Consider the following 21,940-nt stretch of genomic DNA (forward strand, 5'->3'; position numbering starts at 1 on the left):
ACATATAACTGCCCGTGAGTGAATATTGTTTCTGTTTCTCTAATAAATAATCAGAATTTTTCTGATGTTTGTCCCTGTGATTTGTTAATTGTCATAGCAAAAGCTATTCTCACAGGAAACTGTAAACATTTTAATATGAATGGTATATCAAGATCTCCTTTGGTGTCTTAATTTTATTCGTAGAATATATACATTACCTTTCTTGTTGCCTGTTAAAATTTGCATCGCTTCTCCGTGATCATAAATATGCACCTGACCGAATTGTGTTTTCTTTGAAATTAAACTTGTTGTTGCTTTAACTGTTGCGGGACCACAGATTCTCATAGCGTATGGTCCATTATTGTGTAAATCTACATTTTGTGCATTGAATGATGCTGGGAAAAGACTTTGTTTTCTGCTCTTTGCCTTTTATTTCTGACCTCGCTTTGTCCTGCTATTTTTTCAATTACACCTGGTCCTTATGATTCATTTTCTTTTGTTTGCGCTAATGCAATCTTTACTATCTTTTTTTTTTGATACTGTAGTGACTGACGTAATAAAGTGTCACAAAAGTTTTACTTGAACAATCGCCAACTTCGTAACCCCAAACACAACTTTCTAGCACCCTTTCCAACCCCTCATCCCTCGGGTCTCGCCCCCCATCCCCCTCCTTACTGCATCAATCAGTACCCCGCTATCAGTCTTCCGTTCTGTACTCTGCCCTCTCTCAATCGAACCTAACAGTAACTTAAAACAAAAAAGGCTTCAGCCTGGCTGGGACGCTACAATACTTTCAAATTTTACTGCTTTCATATTCTTTAACTTTCTCTGCATGTGTATCGCGCCATCATTTTTTTGAGCCTTTCGAATTCCACTGCTTTCATAATCTCTTATCTGCCTTTTTCCTGTCCAGAGCTTTTGGGTCTCTTTCTTCTTTGCTTAGTTGTTGACATTTCATCTAGAACGTATTGTCCTTATACGCTTTATATGTGCTGAGAGCACAGGATCTGTGTGTGCCACGTGCCTTTACACAACTGAGTGCTTTGCTGGCCGTGCTCTTATTTGGTATTGTTTGCGTCTCGCGGGTCTATCAAGTGTCTTCCGAGATGATCATGTCTTGTCACCCTGCTTTGCCTTTCCAGAATTTTTTTTTATAATAGAAAGATTTCTCATCTTTTTTTATCAGTATATTATCTAATGTATCTAAATAGTCATATGAATGTTTGCTGAATAATTATATATACATGGATTTCAAAAGCAAATAATATGAAATAATCCAAATGACTTTTTTTTCTTCAAATGAAGAGAAGGGAGATATACATGAGAAACAATCTCAAAACTAAATATATTTCTATCTTGGCTTGAACGTAATTTAAATAATTAAGCTCAAATTTTTTTTAATGTGTGTATGTAAGTTATCTATCTTAAAACTGGCATACACATACATTTTTAACAAAATGTATTTTTAATTAAGTGTTTATGTACATTGGTGCTTATTTATAGACATCATAAATATACCTGTAGTGTTATTTTTTTTTCTAGATCCAAGAGAACTGACTCAGCCACTTACATTATGCATAAAGCATATTAATAATTTGTTTAAAGTATAAATGATACTAGCTGAAAGCATATTGCTGGGGACAGCACCTCAGTGCTATGTTTTTGTAGCTGTAATGTATTAAATGATTATAGAATTTAAACTTCTCTGTAACAGTTAAATTTGGCAGTGTATATGCAGCAAGCTTTTTTTTTTTATTCTCGTTGCTTGCAATTGCCATCATCACATTTAAACAATATTTTTAGTTAGGCCAACTGTATCAGTGCATTGCTGAGCTTCTTTTTAGATACTGAGTATAAAAATGGAGACAGGACAGGTTATTAATTCACACATGATAAATCAGTCCATTCCTCTTTGAATTTTTGATATTTATCAGCACCATTTCCCTTTTTGGAAAGCCAGCCTCTGAGATATCTTGATTAGGATTTTAACACATTAGTATAGCATAACATGCACAATATTAAACCATCAAAAGTGCTGTGTTATTCGGTATTGTACCAAAGAAAAATGATATACTACACATAAATGATCAAAAGTTGATAGAAATCTACATTTTGTACCTAATACTTGTATGTAAAATTTGGTTGACCTAAGTGAAAGGGTTCTCAAGTTATCTTGTTTACATACACTCACACACACACAGACTCACACACACACAGACATAATTCCAAAAATCGAGAGTGGTCTCCCCTAGACTTTCTCGTATACTCCGATATGGAGATGGTTATTTGAGGAGTAAACCACAAGACAGTTATTATATTTTTATATTATATACATTAAAGAACAATTAATAACAACTCAAATCAAATTAAAATATTGAGCAGTTATTCTAAAAATAAAGTTAAATGAATTGGGCTGTGCAGCTGCCTGAATAAAAGGTAAAGTACCACTTACAGTTAACAGAAATAGCCCAAAAGTTGATAGAAATCAACATTTTGTACCTAATACTTTTGTACAAAATTGGGTTGACCTAAGTGAAGGTGTATTCAAGGTATAGTGTTTGCATTCATACATATACACACACACACACAGACAGACACAAAGACATAATTCCAAAAATGGTATTTCAGACTCCAGGAGGACTAAAACGTTGAGATTCATCAAAATCTCGAAATGGAATTTTTGGAGGATTCCAGTACTCTCTCTATACTTTGTATATGAGAAAGTAAAAGTGTACACTTTCCTTCAGTCTTACGAGAGGAAGTAATGAAGTAGGAGAAAACTTTTACAACCACATAACATTTGATAGCTGGTATTTGATAAAACTCCACATGTTGCTCTCGCAGGCCATTGCTTTTTTCTGCACTGACTTTAGAGAGAAGGCTAAAATTGCCCAGAGCCGTTTCACTTTAGAAATGCTGATATTTAAACTTTTTAATGTGAGAACAAAGATTTCACTGAGTCACAACAATTACTTTGCTTTTCAGATCCACCAGATGACCTTAAATAGTCACAAGTTACTGGCCCTAGCAACATTATCTAGCAAGGGCTGAGTGTACACCTCTACCCAAAAGCTAGGTAGTGCATTTTAACAGCGTTCTTGATCATATTTAGCCAGCATGTGTATTGAAGCATTTTTTACTTCAGTGAGTAGTAAATGTGGCAGCTGGCAAGTATTTTTAGCGGACTGACTGGATTTATGTATCATATCTGAAAAAATACCCAATTTACACAGCTCTAACAGTACCATTGTACTGCCAGGTCATGATATCCAGCAACCCTGAGGGGATCCCCCAAAGTCCCAGGATGTCCCAAAAGGCAGCTCAGTCAACCACTCGAACACTTTACAAATATCATTTTGGGAGTGGGGAAAGGATAATCTCGATTATAAAAAAAAATCTTGGAAAGGAAAAGCAGGGCGACGAGTCGTGATCATCTCAGAAGTTCTCGGAAGACACTTAAAAGACCCACGAGACGAAAGAGACTGGCCACGGAGCATCTTGCGGGGACCATAAACATGAGTCTTGGTGCCAAGAGATTGTCCCAGGACCATCTCGCTGGGACGTGGAGCATGAGATTCTTGCAAGACACGCCCTACTTACAACCAATTTCAAATAAGAGCACATCCAGCAAAACACTCAGTCGTGTAAAGGCACGTAGCACATACAGATCCTGTGCTCTCAGCACATATAAAGCGTATAAGGACAATACGTTCTAGATGAAACGTCAACGACTAAGCAAAGAAAAAGGGCAGAGAAAAGAGACCCAAAAGCGTTGGAGAGAAAAAAAGGCAGATAAGAGATTAGGAAATCAGTGGAATTAGAAAGACTCAAACAAACAAACGGCGCAATACACATGCAGAGAAAGGTAAAGAATATGAAAGCAGCAAAATTCAAAAGTATTGTAGTGTCCCAGCCAGGTTGAAGCCTTTTTTGTTTTAAGTGACTGTTAGGTCCAATTGAGGGAGGGCGGAGTACAGCACGGAAGACTGATAGCAGGGTATTGATTGATGCGGTGGGTGATGTGAGACCCAGGGGAGGAGGGGTCAGAGAGGGTGCTAGAAAGTTCTGTTTGGGGTTACGAAGTCGGCGATTGTTCAAGTAAAACTTTTGTGACACTTTATTGCATCAGTCTGTTTCTCTTTTCGAGCCGAACGCAAAGGTCGCTACAGTATCAAAAAAAAAGATAGTAAAGATCACATTACCACAAACAAAAGGAAATTAATCATCAGGACCAGGTGTAATTGAAAAAATAGCAGGACAAAGCAAGGTCAGAAATAAAAGGAAAAGAGTAGAAAATAAAGTAAAATGTCATAAAGAGGTTAAAAAACGAGGGGGCAAAACACATGCAGAGCAGATTCAAAAGACACAAAAAAACGTAGGTGTGATATACATACAGAGCAAGTTACACAATATAAAAGCAGAAACATTCGAAGGTATCAAAACAAGATAAAGAGAACTTATGGACCATACGCTATTAGAATCTGTGGTCCCGCAAAAGTTAAAGCAACGACAAGTTTAATTTCAAAGAAAATACAATTCAGTCAGTTGTATATTTATGATCACATAGAAGCGCTGCAAATTTTAACAGGCAACAAGAAAGGTAATGTATATATTCTGCGAATAACATTAGACACCAAAGGAGATCTTGATATGCCATTCGTATTAAAATGTTTACATTTTTCTATGAGAATAGCTTTTGTTATGACAATTAACAAATCACAGGGACAAACATTAGAAAAAGTCGGATTATTTATTAGAGAAAAACAAACTGACGGGCAGTTATACATTGCGTTGTCACAATGTGTCTCCAAAAACGGAATCAAAATTCAATGCAATCTTGAAGAAAAGGTAATTCCAACTATTGTTTTTACTGAAGCTTTAAAGTAAAAATGAAAATAATGAAATTGAAACAATTCCAAGAAAAAAAAAGCTTTTAAAATTGTATATCCGATTAACCAAACACAGGGGTTGGCGAGCGAATCGAGCAGGGGGTGGAACCCCCTAGTAATGTTAAAAAATCTACCTAGATTATTTTTTTGCATCAATTAGTTGGTTACATCAAATAATCTCAGCAGTCCTAGTTGTGTAAATAAGCTAGAACTTATCTATTAGTGGCTTGTTTAATACTTTATGTCATATTGCCCGAGTTAAGTTTAAATGGTTCATTAAGCTGACAGTTCTAAACCTTGGAGTGTTTGTAAATTTTGTGAAAGCAATGAACAATGGCGGGGAAGGATTTTAATATCTTATCTTTTAATATATTACTGAGACCAAGATTAAGAAAGGCATTTTTGTTGATCCACAAATCAGACATCAATGTCAAACAGTTCAAAGATCTGCTGGTGGGGCCAGAACAAATGACATGGAAGGCATTCGAGGATGTTGTTGAGAATTTTGGAAATTACAGAGCACTTCTTCCGTGATAATTTTGGTGTCGTTAGTGACAAACAAGGTGAAACATTGCAACAGGACATTGCAGTGATGAAAAGTCAGTATTAGGGTAAATTAAATCTATCAGTGCTGGCTGACTACTGTTGGAGGCTGAATCAAGAAGCATCTGATGTGGAGTAAACAGATACAAATATAGCTACAAAACAGTTTAGTTCATTTGAACTAATGCAGTGTGTAAGCATTATTAATCAGTTTAAACAAACTAAATTCAATAAAAGTTCATTTCTTTTTTTTCAAGAATTCTGCATGATACAGTCAATCTGCAGTTATACCTATGATCAGCTTGAAGATGTTTATCATCACCAAAAGCTTTCAAGAAACAAAACCTTTGAAAAAATTGTTGTCCATTGGCAACTGACAAACAACTGAATCTGAATGCCTGCCTTTCATAAATCCACTTGGGATTTACTATCCATCATGGGATACCGTAGACAGGAATACTTTCTTCACACTTTAAGCTAAAACGTTTTCATGTAATCGCTGTTCAGATTAGAAAGCAGCCTATAGAATGCAGACTTAAGTGGGTCTTTAATATCAGTTTGACACTTGACATAGTGTTTTTAGCTGTGCGTTATATTTTCAGCTCTTACAGACATTTCTAGCATTAACAGTGCTAATTTAGCAAAAACTTTTTTACAGACTTCTGCTGGATACTCATCTGGCCTTGCAGTTTTCCCAATCTGCAGTGAATGTATAGCATCTTCAAGTTCAGAGAGCATCAAAGGTTTGTCCATCTCCTCTGCACAAATTGTATCCAAGTGTGATATTTGTATTTTCTCAAACAAAATCATTAACTTGAGCTTCATGTTTCAGACGAACACTTCAGATTAAGCTGTTTTAATATTTTAGGATTCATTTGTCTTTGTTAAGATTAATACTGTAACTTTAGCCACCCATCATATATTTGTAAATGTTGGGCTTTATTGAAAAGAAAAGACAAAAAAAACACCCTAAACAAGCAAGCGAGCACAGAATTAGCAAAAAAATTGAGTTAGCCCCAATCTTCTGATGTGCCAAGATGCGTTGCACACCTGAAAATGCATTATTTTTTTACCGTTTACATTTCAATATGCAAATGACAGAAAATGCAATTGTAATTTTCAATTACACAAATGATTTCATTTATGACAGGAAAAAAATATCTACTACACTTTTTTAGGACTATTGCCGCCGTGGATATTAAAATCCAGGAATTTTGATAAACATTTTGTATGAAGAGTCATAAAAATGTAAATGTTTATACAGTATGTTAATATCAACTTAATGTCAGTTTTTTTATCTTATTGCTGTGCCTCTGCTACCGTTGACAGAAAAGCCCTGCAATGTATTCCATGTTTTATGTTTATGTAGATGTTTGGGTGCTTAAATTATGGTAAGGTAGGATTTCAGTAATGCAGCATGCATTCTTCCATTTTGCTATTAGGGTACCTTGCTCTTTTTCAACTCTTAATCTGTTGCTTGCTTGTGAGCTCTGTGCTATAGCTGATGCAAAGCGGTTATAAAGCAGCTTATCACATTCTTCTGATTTCGCAGATTTTTGTTTGTTTTTTTAGCCTTTTCAATCCAACATGTGAAATGAGTATTAACACCAGAATCCCTTAGGCCTACGAAAAAAGTATTAATCCCGGGCCACCTTAAATTCCTTGGCACCACTTCATTGGCGTCTTTGTTTTGCAAATTTGTCGATCAGCCCAAGCAGCAAGCAGCCTGCTATCCCATCTTAAGCCAAGTCTCCTTATCTGCATATGAGATCTGGAGTTGTATAGGGTAAATAATACAGTATACTGCTATTTGGAACACATGCATTTCATGTTTGTTCCGTGTCTATAAAGACCTGGGTAAGTGCAAGATGAAAGGAAATATGAGAAATGCAGGAAATGCTGAACACATACCTAAAGCAGAAACTTTTTCCATGTTATACTAATAATGACATGAAGTGTATAATGTGTGAAGACTTTAGTCCAAATATGGAATAAATGTGCACTTTTATTCAAGAATATAACCAAAGGAAAAAAAAGCATTTGTTTACATGTGGCTGTCAATGAGTTAAAAACTTGGATCTAAAATGTCATTCGACATTTATTAAAACATAGATTTGATTTGAGTCTGTAACACCTGTTGTAAATTTTTGCTACTAATAAAACTGTTGTTTTTTATTTTTTATTTTTATTCGGTCACAAACTTGCCTTGTCTTCTCTAAGTTGATGCTGTTTATCTCTATTCTTTTCATAAGAGCAGCGATGACAACGGTTAGTTCTGTGATTGATGCCTGGTCAGAACTATTTGTTGTACCGACAATCAAAGATACAGTGCCCCATGACCGCTATCCGACTATCATCCGGCATTTGCTCTTTGACAGCAAAGATGCCCATGCAGAACGTGTGAAAAACGACAGATTTGCGTGTTCATGTGCAATGCTGCTTCTTATTTAGGAAAAGATCCCAGTCGTCCCATGGGAGGAAGACTTTCTGAGACTGAGGTCAAAAAACTGTTTCTGGACAAAGGCAGAACTGTAATAACAGACAATTTCTTCACGTCGCCTTTACTGGCTAATAAACTGCTGCACTGCAACACAGCTCTGCTTGGCACCATAAAATGAGATGGAAACTTCCACCTGCAACTAAACTCACTTTAGTATGCCTGCAATTCTCCACACTATTGTTTAGATCTGCCAGTGCCACGCTGACGGTGTATGTGCCCAAAAAGAAGAAGTCTGTCTGCATTCCCAGTACCATGCACCATAACAAGGAGGTTGGGCAAGATCGGAAAAAAAAACATGTTCAAATGACAACTCATGTTCAAGTGACATAACGTTTTCAAAAAATTGCATTTTCATGCATGTGTGCGTGCATGAGAGCGGCAGAGACAGATTTGATATAATTCAAGTGTTTACTGGAATCTATATATATATAATTCACTAAGGCAAGACACCCATGGAAAGCACGTCGGAAGGGGCGTGGATTCACTAAGCTGCCGACAAGTACGACACCTATGGCGCACGCAGGAAGGAGCCACGCCGGAGGTGAATCACCATATGCAGCGTGTAAAACGGTTTGCAAGAGGTATCCCATGGGATCCTTAAAACAATCCTTTACAACTGAGGTTAAAACACAATGAAGTAAACAGTCTTTAAAACCGAGTTTTCGGTTACGACACGACCACATGCACCATAGCAAACTGTTTTACACGCTACATACAGCAATTCGCATCCGCAACAAACATGCGTCTTCTTAGATGCTCCTGCAGGAACACGGAAAGTCTACGTGAGTCACAGATGTATGTGGACTGTGCAAAGACGACAGCGACTCAAGTGACAAGTTGGAGGTGGGCACATGAGCAATGGTGGTCCGCCAGTTTTCAGTCACGGATGATTGTGTGTTGGTTCGTTCCGTGCATTGTTACAATGTTGCTTTTCTTGCTGATTTATTACATTACCGATTTTTCAAATGTTAATTTTCTCCCTGTGCTTAAAAATCATTAAAAACCGGCCTGATTATGTGGCGTATGGTACGCCGCGGGTTGGCTAGTATAAAATAAACACTTTCACAAAGGTATAACGAAAAAAGTGTGCTTTTATTTAAGAATAAAACCGAATAAAAAAAATTCAAGTAACAACAAGATATCAAGAAGACAAGATTCACTAGCGTTTGTGTGTCTGCTTATATCCCTTCAGTGATATCTTTTACAAGTAGCAAAACTTTACAACAGCTGTTACAGACTCAAACCAAACGTATGTTTTTATTATATAATAGTAATAAAAACAGAAGCTCGCTACTCAGAACGGAAAATACAGGGAAGACCCGGGATTGAACTTGCAACCTCTCGTTTCAGAAGCAGCTGTTCTTACTTCTACACCAGCCATGAAATTGGTGTTTGGGCTTCGGTTTTTATGTATTGGCACAACATGTAAATTGAATAATTTCTTTTTCTTCAGTTATGTTTTTTCACTTGTTTTGTTATACCTTTTGTGAAAGTGTTAATTTGGTATTTGGACTTCAGTCTTCACACATTATACATTTCACATTAACATTTTATTAATTTTATTATAACATGGAAAAACTTTCTGTTTAGTTACTTGTTCAACATTTCTTGCCTCGCATTTCTCCAGGCACCTCGCACCAGATAAACAGACTTGAGCTGTGAGAACTTCAGCTGCGTCGTTGGTGGGGATGGGATAGTAGGTTGCTTGTGCGGATCGACGCATTTGCAAAACAAAGATGCTAATGGAGTGCCAAGGAATTTAAGGTGGCCTGGGATTACGACTTTTTTCATAGGCTGCAGGGATTCTAGTGTTAAAATACAATGCAGAGTATGACAGTTATTAATCCGGATATGTCTCCACCTCCCATACAGCAAATACCAGTAAGTAACTGGTCTGGATAAGGAAGGAATCCTAATTTATAAATATTAATCATTTATTTGCTGGGGGATTCTATATACTTTGAAATGAAGGGATTACTCTGGCACCACTAAAATACAGTTAAAAACTGCAATGACTGCGATCACATAAAGTCTCAAGGATATGAAAGTGAGGATTAAATTTACTCCATAAAAGAAAGGTAAAGTACTAAAAGAGCACAAAAAGTATGTATGGGCTCCTGGACGCTTATAATCAAAAAAACGCAATCTTGTCACCGTCTATTTAAGAACAAAGAGAGATAGATATCTGTTAAAAAGAAATAGTATTAAATTAAACGTTTTAAAAGACTTTATTATGCCCTCCGCATTTCATATTTTGAATCCAAAAAAGTTTTGACATTTATTTTCTTAGTGTGCCCATACTACTTCTACACACTGTAGTCTCACAGACTTAACTAAGTAAGCTTTTTCTCTACTCTGTTTGCTTTCTGCTTGACTATAAATTCACTGTGGCTTGTATGCCTGCTTTAGAACAGGTGCAATGGCCAGTGCGGGAACATGTACTGTATTTATAAGTTCTAATTGTTTGCGTCACTGGAGTGTACAAAATGAGGAAGACCAGTGAGGAAGAGTTCCTAAACCTGCTTTACCTGGACCTGTCAGATATTTCTTCGTTATAATATTTAATTTTATTCAGCTGTGCACATTTGGTTTATAGAATTGATCTGCAATTGATCTTCAATGAGGCTATAGTGAAATATAGTTTACTCTTTAAAACACATTTTTTTTCCTTGTGCCCTACCCCACCATATCCTATCATCTGTGGGGAGGAGTGAAAGCTTTAGATTTGTCAAAAAATTTCGATCTCCAGTTTTCAATGGATCTCGATGTTTTAGGGTCCCCAGATATTAAAACTCATAGATGGGTGTGTGTCTGTTTGTCACAGTTTCTTGAGGACATCTAGAGCTAAAACAGCTGGACAGAAAAATACCAAACTCGAAACTTAAGCCTGTTATGAGATGATGATGTGCTGATTAGTTTTTGAGCCAAATCGTGCAAGAGAAAGAGGCAATCTAGAGGAACCCTCAAATACTGTAATTCTGCAATTAATTATGATTTTTTCTCGTCAGTTGCTATTCTAATGATGTATTTTATAATTATAACTAGCAGAATACCCGCGCTTCTCAGCGGAGAAGTAGTGTGTTAAAGAAGGTACGAAAAAGAAAAGGAACAATTTTAAAAATAACGTAACATGGTTGTTAATGTAATTGTTTTGTCATTGATATGAGTGTTGTTCTCATATCTATCTATCTACTAGCAAAATACCCGCGCTTCGCAGCGTAGAAGTAGTGTGTTAAAGAAGCAATGAATAAGAAAAGGAAACATTTTGAAAATAACGTAACATGATTGTCAATGTAATTGTTTTGTCACTGTTGTGAGTGCTGAGTGTTGTTGTCATATATATATATATTTACACACACACACATAAACATATATATATACATATCTATACATATACACATATATACATACATATATATCTACATATATACACATACACATACATATACATACATACATACACACACATATATACACACAAATACATATATATATATATATATATATACATACACACACACATATATAAACATATATATACATATACATACATATCTACATATATACACACACAGCTATTTCATATCAGTGCAATACGCTGCTTGTTAAAATGGATAACTCCCGCTCTTACGTGCAAGTCTGCGTGGATATTATGAACTATCGTATTTGTTCAAGTTCTATTTAAATTTTAAATAGAAGGAATTTTTATTTAGTCGACAGAAATATCTTTGGTAGGAATGGTAAAAACAGACAGGAATATTATTCCTGAATAAATCAACTCAAACCTTAAACAACTTATAATATTTTGCTCTCCATAAAAATATATCCTGTCTAAATTATACAAGTTAGAAATAAAGTAAACATTAAAAGAACAAACATTCAAATTTCTTTACTCTTATGTAATTTTATATAAAAATAAACTTAGATTTTAAATATCCCAAAAGATTTTGCTCTCCATAAAAATATATCCTGTCAAAATTATACAAATTCAAATATGAACATGCTGCATAACAAAACCTGGAAATATAAATAAAATGTGTTCCTTTCAGCAATAACAAATCAAATCATTCAGTTGTCTTTGCTCATATGTCATTTTAGAGCTGGACGCCTGGCATCTTTTTGGCAACAAGTTCGTTTCTGTTTGGTGTGAGGTTCTGTGTTGTGGAGATTCTCAGGATGGATTGCAGGTGCTCATCAGTGAGGCGACTCCTGTGTGCTGTTTTGTTAGTCTTTATCACTGAGAAGAGCTTCTCACACAGATATGTGCTACCAAACATGCACAAGGTTCGAGCCGCATGTAGACGGACTTTTTTTGTTCTTCAAAGTCACCAAAGCGCGTGCAAACTCAGTGCGCTCAGTTTATCAGCAAAGTGCGATTTGGGAACACCGTAGTGACGACTTGGTTTAACATTACTTGGCAACAGGGAAAGTGGGGCAAGGTGCACTGGTGCATTTGTGTCTCCCATAAAAGCAGCTTCACTTGAAATCACTTTGTGATTGTGCACGGGTAAAACGTCCGCTGAAGTGTCAGATTCTTATTTAATTATTCTGCTTTCTGTATCTTCTGCATTGCATTCAGGTTACCCTGATGTTTTGTCTCATAGTGCCGTCTTAGATTAAATTCTGTAATTACAGCCACATTAGCTCCACAAATGAGACACACGGGTTCAGTAAACATATACTCAGCCTCCCATCGCTTTTCAAAGGCTCTATTTTCAGAATCAACTTTTCTCTCAGCATCGTGTGAGCTAGCTTCGCAATAACTTGCAGCATCATAAGCTAGACTTGATTAACGGTAAGTGTTCGGAAAGGCAGCTGAAGCGCTGCATTATGGGATCTGTAGTTTATTGTGTTACCAGCGCTTCATATACCTGGGCCATTAATAACAATAATACAGTATATAAAATGATCTCGGGCGGATATAATTACACCGGGCGGATGTGGCCTGGCCCTTGAGTTTGACAAATATGGACTAAATAGAACTTGAAAAGATATATTTTTGAAATGTGATCGCGCAATTCAGATAGAGTTGACGCGCACTACAGCCTGCATCCTCCCCTCGCTCTTACTTTTTTACCGCTCATCTAATGAATACACTGAGTATGGCTTTACCAAAACAATCATTGATGGCGAATAAAGTATCCATTATTCGAGTATGTAGATCGGGATATATATATATATATATATATATATACCCGCGTATCGCAGCGGAGAAGTAGTGTGTTAAAAAAGCTAGAAAAAGAAAAGGGAACATTTTAAAAATAACGTAACATGACTGTCAATATACAGTATTTGTTTTGTGAGTGTTACTGAGTGTTGCTGTCATCAAGGATTTGATTATCATTATTTCTTTCAATCAGGTTCGTATTTGTAGGATGTGTTGTGTTCAAGTTACATTCCGTGTTTGTCAATCGTTGTAAAGATGACAGGTTTCATTCATCGATTCGTTTCTTACTGCATCAATAAACAGCTCGTCTTCTTCTTTATCTGAGACCTGACACACTGCATGCACGGGTTTTTTTACACTGTCTTCCTTTAGCGGGACATTGACTTTTTCCACCGTGTGCTTTGTTTCCACAGTAGCTGGATTTATGAATATGCTTATCAGGCGCTTCATATTTTTGCTGCCTTTTCAATTGTGTAATCGGTTTTGTTCAGCTCTTTGGAACTGTTGCTTTTATCTGTGCACGCGCCAGTTCACGTGAGCCGCTCGGTGTACATGCATCGAAGGTTCCCAGCTGTGCTGGTGCCATCTCGTGCTATGTCCATGGCTGTATTTAATGTTACCTTAGTCCTGGCACTTAAAACTTTCTCTCGCAGTTTCGCTGAGTTTGTGTCAAACACCACCCTGACCATCTCATCTTCCTCTCCATAAACACAGTCCTTCACCCGTGAATATTTAGTGGGAGTTTGCTATTGGATTGCCGCTGACGGACGGCCTTATATGGGCAGGCACTAAATTACAAACGCCAGCGCAGCCTGTCTATGAACTTAATTTAAAGTGTAGGTTTACATCGTGCTTTGTTTCAGTAGCAGAACTCATGAATATGGTTGTATATGTCACTCGCCGCTTCTTATTGTTTAGCTGCCTTCTCAATTATATAATGCATGTTTTCTTCAGCGCTTTTTGGAGGTCTTCCTGGTTTTCTATGTACTGCGTGATTACGTGAGAGGCGTGATGATGTCACATGAAACTCCCCCACGGCGTTCAAGCTCATCTCCATTACAGTAAATGGAGAAAAACAGCTTCCAGTTATGACCATTACGCGTAGAATTTCGATATAAAACCTGCCCAACTTTTGTAAGGAAGCTGTAAGGAATGAACCTGCCAAATTTCAGCCTTCCACCCACACGGGAAGTTGGAGAATTAGTGATGAGTCAGTCAGTCAGTGAGTGAGTGAGTGAGTGAGTGAGTGAGTGAGTGAGTGAGTGAGGGCTTTGCCTTTTATTAGTATAGATTATTGAAATGTTATAGAATAGTTTAGGTAACTTGCTTCCTAGGGCACAAACACTACTGATACATCCCAATTTTTTTGTTTTTCTAAACGATTTTCAACTTCGAATCAAGTAATATTTGAACAGTTTTTATTCACATCCCAAATTGTAGCCAAAAAAATAAATTATGATGTGTTCATCTACCAGTGGAATAACTGAGGACAGTTTAATTTACTAAAGTGAATGAAAAATATAAAAATAATTTGGGCCCAAATCAGTATTACAATGTCAAAAAATGTGTCATTCCTACACTTATAAGGAATGATTTCAACAGTCTGTTTCTTTTTTTGTTTTATTTTTTCTCTGTAGAATATATTAATATACTAGCAAAATACCCGCGCTTCACAGTGGAGAAGTAGTGTGTTAAAGAAGTTATGAAAAAAAAGGTAACATTTTAAAAATAATGTAACGTGATTGTCAATGTAATTGTCGTAGGATTATTTTAGTATTGAGAATGATGAGTATGATTGCAAATGTTGTGTATGAAAAATACACATTTTTAGGATGTAAGGATCTCTTTGTAAACAACGCTTGCAGTTCTGCCCTCAGGCTGTAAAATGTCTGCTGAGCTTACTCTTGAGCATGCAACGTACAGTTGGCCATGTGAGAAGCAATCTTGTGTCAAGTCAATGCTGACCTTTTTTAGAGTCTGACCCTGTGACTCGTTTATTGTCATAGCGAAGCAGACCCTTACTGGAAATTGGAGGCATTTGAATTGGAATGGGAGGTCAGAGGGTATGAGTGGGATGCAAGGAATAAATACAGTCTTCTCTGAGCCTGTTTCAGTGAAGACAGTTGCCTCAATGAGGTTCTTGTGCAGAGATTCGATCTAAAGCCTGGTGCCATTACAAAGTTTTGGTGGTTGTAAGTTTTGTAGTAAAGCGGTGGATTAAACGAAAAGGCAGGAGTCACCAGCAGGCAGACGTGAAGCAAGGCGAACAATAACAGGCTTGAAGCGGTGGAGTAAAGAAGAAGTTAGCAGTGAGCACAAACAGCTGAGGACAGTAAGGAAGCGAGTGAGGAGGCACACGGGATGTCGTTAATGTATATAGGCAGGGAGCCAACCACGTGGTAGGAGTGTGGACAGCGGCCGTGTGGAAAAAGGAAGGGGGACCGGGGATGGCCCTTGTGTGTGAAATACATCCTCTTTTAATGGAAATAAGGAATGAAACCGCCAAAAGGAGAGCTCAGTTCCTAAACTTCCTTATGGCGTAATGGTGAGAACCGCCAAGAAGATGATGTTATTTTAAAAAGTTCATTACGGGGCATAACACGAAATGAAACATACTTAACATTTGTAAGTACAGTGTAAAGGATGAGCATGGGAAAATTGGAAGTAGCAGAAATAGTAAGTATTTTGGGAGTATTCTGGTTTATTTTAACCACATAGTGACTTTAAATACATTTTGATGAAAAGGGATGCTCCACACTGACTAAGCTGATATTAATTTGTGTTCATCTAACAATTTCCCTGCCTCTTTGGAAAAGTTAACTATTGATTTGTTACTGCAAAGTCAATGTATACAATTTCTCTAAAGGTTTGATTGTATGTCTAAATAATATTGTATATGAGAATTGTCAACAAATAAATGAAAATAATTAATATGTGTACAGTGTAAAACTTCTTTACTTACAGTGGAGGAAATAATTATTTGACCCCTCACTGATTTTGTAAGTTTGTCCAATGACAAAGAAATGAAAAGTCTCAGAACAGTATCATTTCAATGGTAGGTTTATTTCAACAGTGGCAGATTGCACATCAAAAGGAAAATCGAAAAAATAACTTTAAATAAAAGATAGAAATTGATTTGCATTTCATTGAGGGAAATAAGTTTTTGAACCCCTACCAACCATTAAGAGTTCTGGCTCCCACAGAGTGGTTAGACACTTCTACTCAATTAGTCACCCTCATTAAGGACACCTGTCTTAACTAGTCACCTGTATAAAAGACACCTGTCCGCAGAATCAATCAATCAAGCAGACTCCACACTCTACAACATGGGAAAGACCAAAGAGCTGTCCAAGGATGTCAGAGACAAAATTGTAGACCTGCACAAGGCTGGAATGGGCTACAAAACCATTAGCAAGAAACTGGGAGAGAAGGTGACAACTGTTGGTGCGATTGTTCAAAATGGAAGGAGCACAAAATGACCATCAATCGACCTCGCTCTGGGGCTCCACGCAAGATCTCACCTCGTGGGGTGTCAATGGTTCTGAGAAAGGTGAAAAAGAATCCTAGAACTACACGGGAGGAGTTAGTTAATGACCTCAAATTAGCAGGGACCACAGTCACCAAGAAAACCATTGGAAACACATTACACCGCAATGGATTAAAATCCTGCAGGGCTCGCAAGGTCCCCCTGCTCAAGAAGGCACATGTGCAGGCCCGTCTGAAGTTTGCCAATGAACACCTGAATGATTCAGAGAGTGACTGGGAGAAGGTGCTGTGGTCTGATGAGACCAAAATAGAGCTCTTTGGCATTAACTCAACTCGCTGTGTTTGGAGGAAGAAAAATGCTGCCTATGACCCCCAAAACACCGTCCCCACCGTCAAGCATGGGGAGGAAACATTTTGCTTTGGGGTGTTTTCTGCTAAGGGCACAGGACAACTTAATCGCATTAACGGGAAAATGGACGGAGCCATGTATCGTGAAATCCTGAGCGACAATCTCCTTCCCTCTGCCAGGAAACTGATGGATGGGTGTTCCAGCACGACAATGACCCAAAACATACAGCAAAGGAAACAAAGGAGTGGCTCAAGAAGAAGCACATTAAGGTCATGGAGTGGCCTAGTCAGTCTCCGGACCTTAATCCAATAGAAAACCTATGGAGGGAGCTCAAGCTCAGAGTAGCACAGAGACAGCCTCGAAACCTTAGGGATTTAGAGATGATCTGCAAAGAGGAGTGGACCAACATTCCTCCTAAATTGTGCGCAAACTTGGTCATCAATTACAAGAAACGTTTGACCTCTGTGCTTGCAAACAAGGGTTTTTCCACTAAGTATTAAGTCTTTTTTTGTTAGAGGGTTCAAAAACTTATTTCCCTCAATGAAATGCAAATCAATTTCTATCTTTTATTTAAAGTTATTTTTTCGATTTTCCTTTTGATGTGCAATCTGCCACTGTTGAAATAAACCTACCATTGAAATGATACTGTTCTGAGAGTTTTCATTTCTTTGTCATTGGACAAACTTACAAAATCAGTGAGGGGTCAAATAATTATTTCCTCCACTGTACAACTTATAACATTGGTAGGTAGGTAGGTGGTGGCAGACCATGGCTTTGTTATAAGGTAAAGTGAGTATGTTAGGTGTGCTTTTTCCATTCCATCTCATCTTATCTTATAAAACTTTTTCCTGGTGAGGGATGTGGTGGCAGCAGGTCAGCACAGACTTCCCTGTCCGGAGCTACATGTTCCAGCTGTTTTTGGAGAATTCCCATGTGCACATGAGCCAATTGAGAGAGATTTAATACCTCCAATGTGTCCTGGGTCTGCCACAGAGTCTCCAGCCAGTGGGACATGTAAATGGAGTATCCTTACAATATACCTAAACCCCCTTGACTGGCTATTCAATCCAGAGGAGCAGCAGCTCTACTCTGAGGCTCTCCCACTGACCTTCTCACCTTATCACAGAGTGTCACCACAGCAGCCCTTAAAAAAAAAAAAAGTATTTCTGCATCATGTACATGCTTGTACAAGCAGCCAGGATGGAATCCACATTGTTTCTCCTGTATCTTAGGCTAAGCCCTGGAATAAGTCTCCCCTCCAGTACCATGTTATAGGCATTCCTTTTGTAATTGAACCAGTGGGGTCCCCCACACCAGTCTGCCTGTCCAAGGGTACTTTAATGCTTTCCATGTGATATTAAAAAATGTATTAACCTAACTATCCGTACAATGTACAGTGTTTTCAACATCTCCAGTTAGTTTTTATCCACATTAACAGTCTTATCACCCTGGAGTTCCCAGACCACCTTTGTGACTTAGACAACAGTAGTGGAATTACCCCCATACTGGAAGTGCCCAGTGCTACCTCCTGATAGGTGGTCAAGTCAACCGGGTTGAGGAGTTTCTCAGAGTGTTCCTTCTACTGCCCAACAATTTCTTTAGAAGAGGTCAGCATCTTTCTATGCCCGTCGCACCTTGCCTTTCTGAAGTGTCAAACAGTTTGCCAAAACAGCCTCTAAGCCATCCAATAGCTTTTCATGGCCTGTACTTAACCTTCTCATGGTTGAACTTTTTCTTCTACAGTCACTTTTGCAGCAGACCTTTTAGCCTGTCAGTGAACTGAATCCGACACTTTTTCAGTCTGACAGCTTCTCTCAGTTCTGGTCCTAGGGTTTCTATCATTAGATGCACTGACCACTTTAAGACCACAGCTTTTAGCAATCACTTCCTTAACTGAGGTTGTGAGTCCATTTGTACTTGATGTCCCCACCCTCACTCTGTGCGTAGAAAAAGTTCTTTTGGAGGTAGGAGTTGACCATATCATGAATGGAAGCTTCAGCCGAACTTTCTCAGGACATGCCAAGTGCTAATCTAGGCTTCCCTGGTTTCTTCAGCCTATGCCCCTCTCTTTGAATCTAAGGCTGAATAATCCAAACAGCTGTTTAGTGCATATGCACAAGTAACACAGTTTTCCTATCTACCCATAACTCTATCCTGCATAGTGTACATTGTCTTCTAATTCATTGTCTGACCTTTCAGCCTAAACCTGTTCACCATGGAGACCCTACCAGAAGCACAAAGCTCTAGACAACTTAGCCGTGAGAATGCTTGGGGTGCAGAAGCCCCACCACCCCAATTAGATGACTGTCCAGGGTGGGACTGATGTGCTTTTTTTAGCAAAGAATTTATTGCCCTTTAATTTGGTGTTTTTAAGAATTCATAGTGTAAAAAGGGATTCTTTTTACACCAAAATTATTAAATATGTCAAATAAAAAGGCAATAAATTCTCCACTTCAAATAAAATTTAATTATAGATATTATTACATGAGCAATGTATTTATGAACATAAACTATACTTCATTAGTTTCACGAGCATTTATACAAATAATATATAGACTTGAATAATATTCTGTTAGTCCATTCGGATGTTTCCATTCTCACCCATAGAATGCTTTATTTACAGAATTTTGTTATTTTAAAAAAATATATTTTAAAATGTCTCAGTAACATTATATTAGCAATAATATGAAAACATTTTTATTCCAGTGATGTTTTTGTTGTAAATATACCAAGTTTTGTGAATCTACTGGGAAAAGATTGCTTTTATGTTGTAAGTGCATTCACACCTCTGGGGCCAATTAGAATTTCAGCTTGTTTCTAATGTTAAATGTCTTCATGATGTTTTGCTAAGAATACTGCCTTCTTTCATAGCTCACCAGGGAGAAAAGAATTCAAATGCAAAACTACAGACATGAGGCTCTTAAATGTGAAAATAAGAAAAAGAACTTTCAAGAAGATGAGTTAATGAAGCGTGTTCAGGCTGTTCTGGAGAATGTAAAGGTATTTATTTCCCGGTTTTCCCTTCAGTAAATCTGGCTGACAGTTTGTCTTTTATTTTAATGTAGTAATTTACAAAATGGAAGTATGTGATTATAAGAGGAATGCTTCAATTGAAATTATTTAGAAAAATCATTTTATACGATTCTAAACTATCTAAAACACCCAATTTATTTCCTTCATTTGTCCTTCCATTAAATTATTAATGTATTTCCTCATTTGCCATTATTACTACACCCAGTTTGAAAAAGTTTGTAAGAACACACATAATTAAATGTGAGAATTTCAACCACTATAAGCTACTTGCTTTATTTGAGTGGGTCTTGATGATTTATTAATATATTAGTGTCTGTAGCTTGTTTCAAACTACACACGCCAGCATTATATCACACAAATATATAAAAAGTAATTGACGACCCACTAGCAGCCAAAGCAAACCACTCCTTGGTGAAACAAGCGTGATCACAAGGGCAGGAGAAATCCCCCCTTGATGAAACGAGCTCAAATAGAACCAGGGAAATGCATCACACAGCTTTGTCACTTGCTTAGCCAACCCACTCACCAACCAATGGTAGCAACTCATGACTGACCTAGTGTTTGAGAAGCATTGCATTGAGCTAGCTAATGTACCCCTCAAATAAAAATACTGCAAATTTTGTTTTGTTTTTTTAATGAAATTGAAATCTGGCTGGAGAAGAAATTGAGTCATGATGGGAATGCTCTTACAATAGGCCTACGTGAAAGTTCTGCACATGACTACTACAGCTCTGTCATGTTACACTGGCATTGCAAAGCATCATAGAATGCTGAGAAAAAAATATTTGCCTGGCGCAAGGCAAATTTCCACAAAAATATTCCTTCGATATAACATGTTTGCTGCAAAAAACACTCAGCAATATTATATTCTGATGTTAAAGGAATTAGTTCATTTTAAGGGTGGATTTTTCAGGCTGGTGTTTTATAACTTTTCAAAAAATGGGTATGGGACTTAAAAAAAACACTTTTTTCAATAGAGAAAAATCTATATTGAATATCTTGTAACTATTTGAACTTGACAAATTGTGGTACTGGTTCAATGGGAGGGGGTTTGAACTGTACTCCCATTATACATGCAATTTTGTATACCGTAGATCCCATTATATAAGCCGAGAAATTCATCCTAGATTTTTGGCTTGGAGTTTGGGGGTCGGTTTATACAATGAGTATCGTTTCAGATTCAAGATTTCCAGCGCAATGCCGGTTTTGCCGATGAATACGGAAGTAAAAAAATGGGTATGGGACTTAAAAAAAACACTTTTTTCAATAGAGAAAAATCTATATTGAATATCTTGTAACTATTTGAACTTGACAAATTGTGGTACTGGTTCAATGGGAGGGGGTTTGAACTGTACTCCCATTATACATGCAATTTTGTATACCGTAGATCCCATTATATAAGCCGAGAATTTCATCCTAGATTTTTGGCTTGGAGTTTGGGGGTCGGTTTATACAATGAGTATCGTTTCAGATTCAAGATTTCCAGCGCAATGCTGGTTTTGCCGATGAATACGTAAGTAAATAATGACGAAACCACAGAGCCATCTTTCAGATGAAGAAGTAACTTTGCATGCCGGTACTTTAAATTAAATAAAGAATTTATTCAAAAAAGTGCTTTAGTTGTTGATTTTATTAATAAAATTTATAATAAATTATCGGGAAGTTTAAAATGAATTTTTTTGTTTTGATTTACGATCAACATCTTGCTATTTAAACGGATGCGGTCACGTGTATCCGCTTGCGCTATTGTAAACAAACAACCGAGAGCGTTAGTAGCATCAGTCGGAGCCCAGATACATGTGTTTGTGGATGTAATTTCCGTCATTGCAGTGATTTACCTATATATATATAATTCGTTAAGACCATGCAAGCAAGACACATAATTGCTAAGGAAGGAAGAGAAGGTAAAAGTAAGCGATCGCAATCGAAACGAAGATGGACATTGTGTGGAAATATCTCCTCCCTTACTGCAGCCCAAAGATGTCAAATTAAAT

The 21,940-nt window shown here is 37.3% G+C and overlaps 1 protein-coding gene across 4 annotated transcripts in view; it reads left to right on the forward strand.

Annotated features, from left to right (window-relative positions):
* Positions 1 to 21,940, forward strand: part of LOC120517712 — an 87,232-nt gene that overhangs the window by 26,035 nt on the left and 39,257 nt on the right. For 3 of the 4 annotated variants that reach the window (XR_005631093.1, XM_039740165.1, XM_039740167.1), the window contains exon 3: positions 19,785 to 19,913. Coding sequence is in view for 3 of the 4 variants with exons in the window: in XM_039740165.1 (XP_039596099.1) it covers positions 19,785 to 19,913 (129 nt within the window). In the remaining variant the exon portion in view is untranslated. Of the gene's footprint in view, positions 1 to 6,069; positions 6,155 to 19,784; positions 19,914 to 21,940 lie in introns of all 4 variants that reach the window. The other variant, XM_039740166.1, reaches the window with a different exon arrangement.

This window comes from Polypterus senegalus, chromosome 17 (assembly GCF_016835505.1).
Source record: "Polypterus senegalus isolate Bchr_013 chromosome 17, ASM1683550v1, whole genome shotgun sequence".
Lineage (NCBI taxonomy): Eukaryota > Metazoa > Chordata > Cladistia > Polypteriformes > Polypteridae > Polypterus > Polypterus senegalus.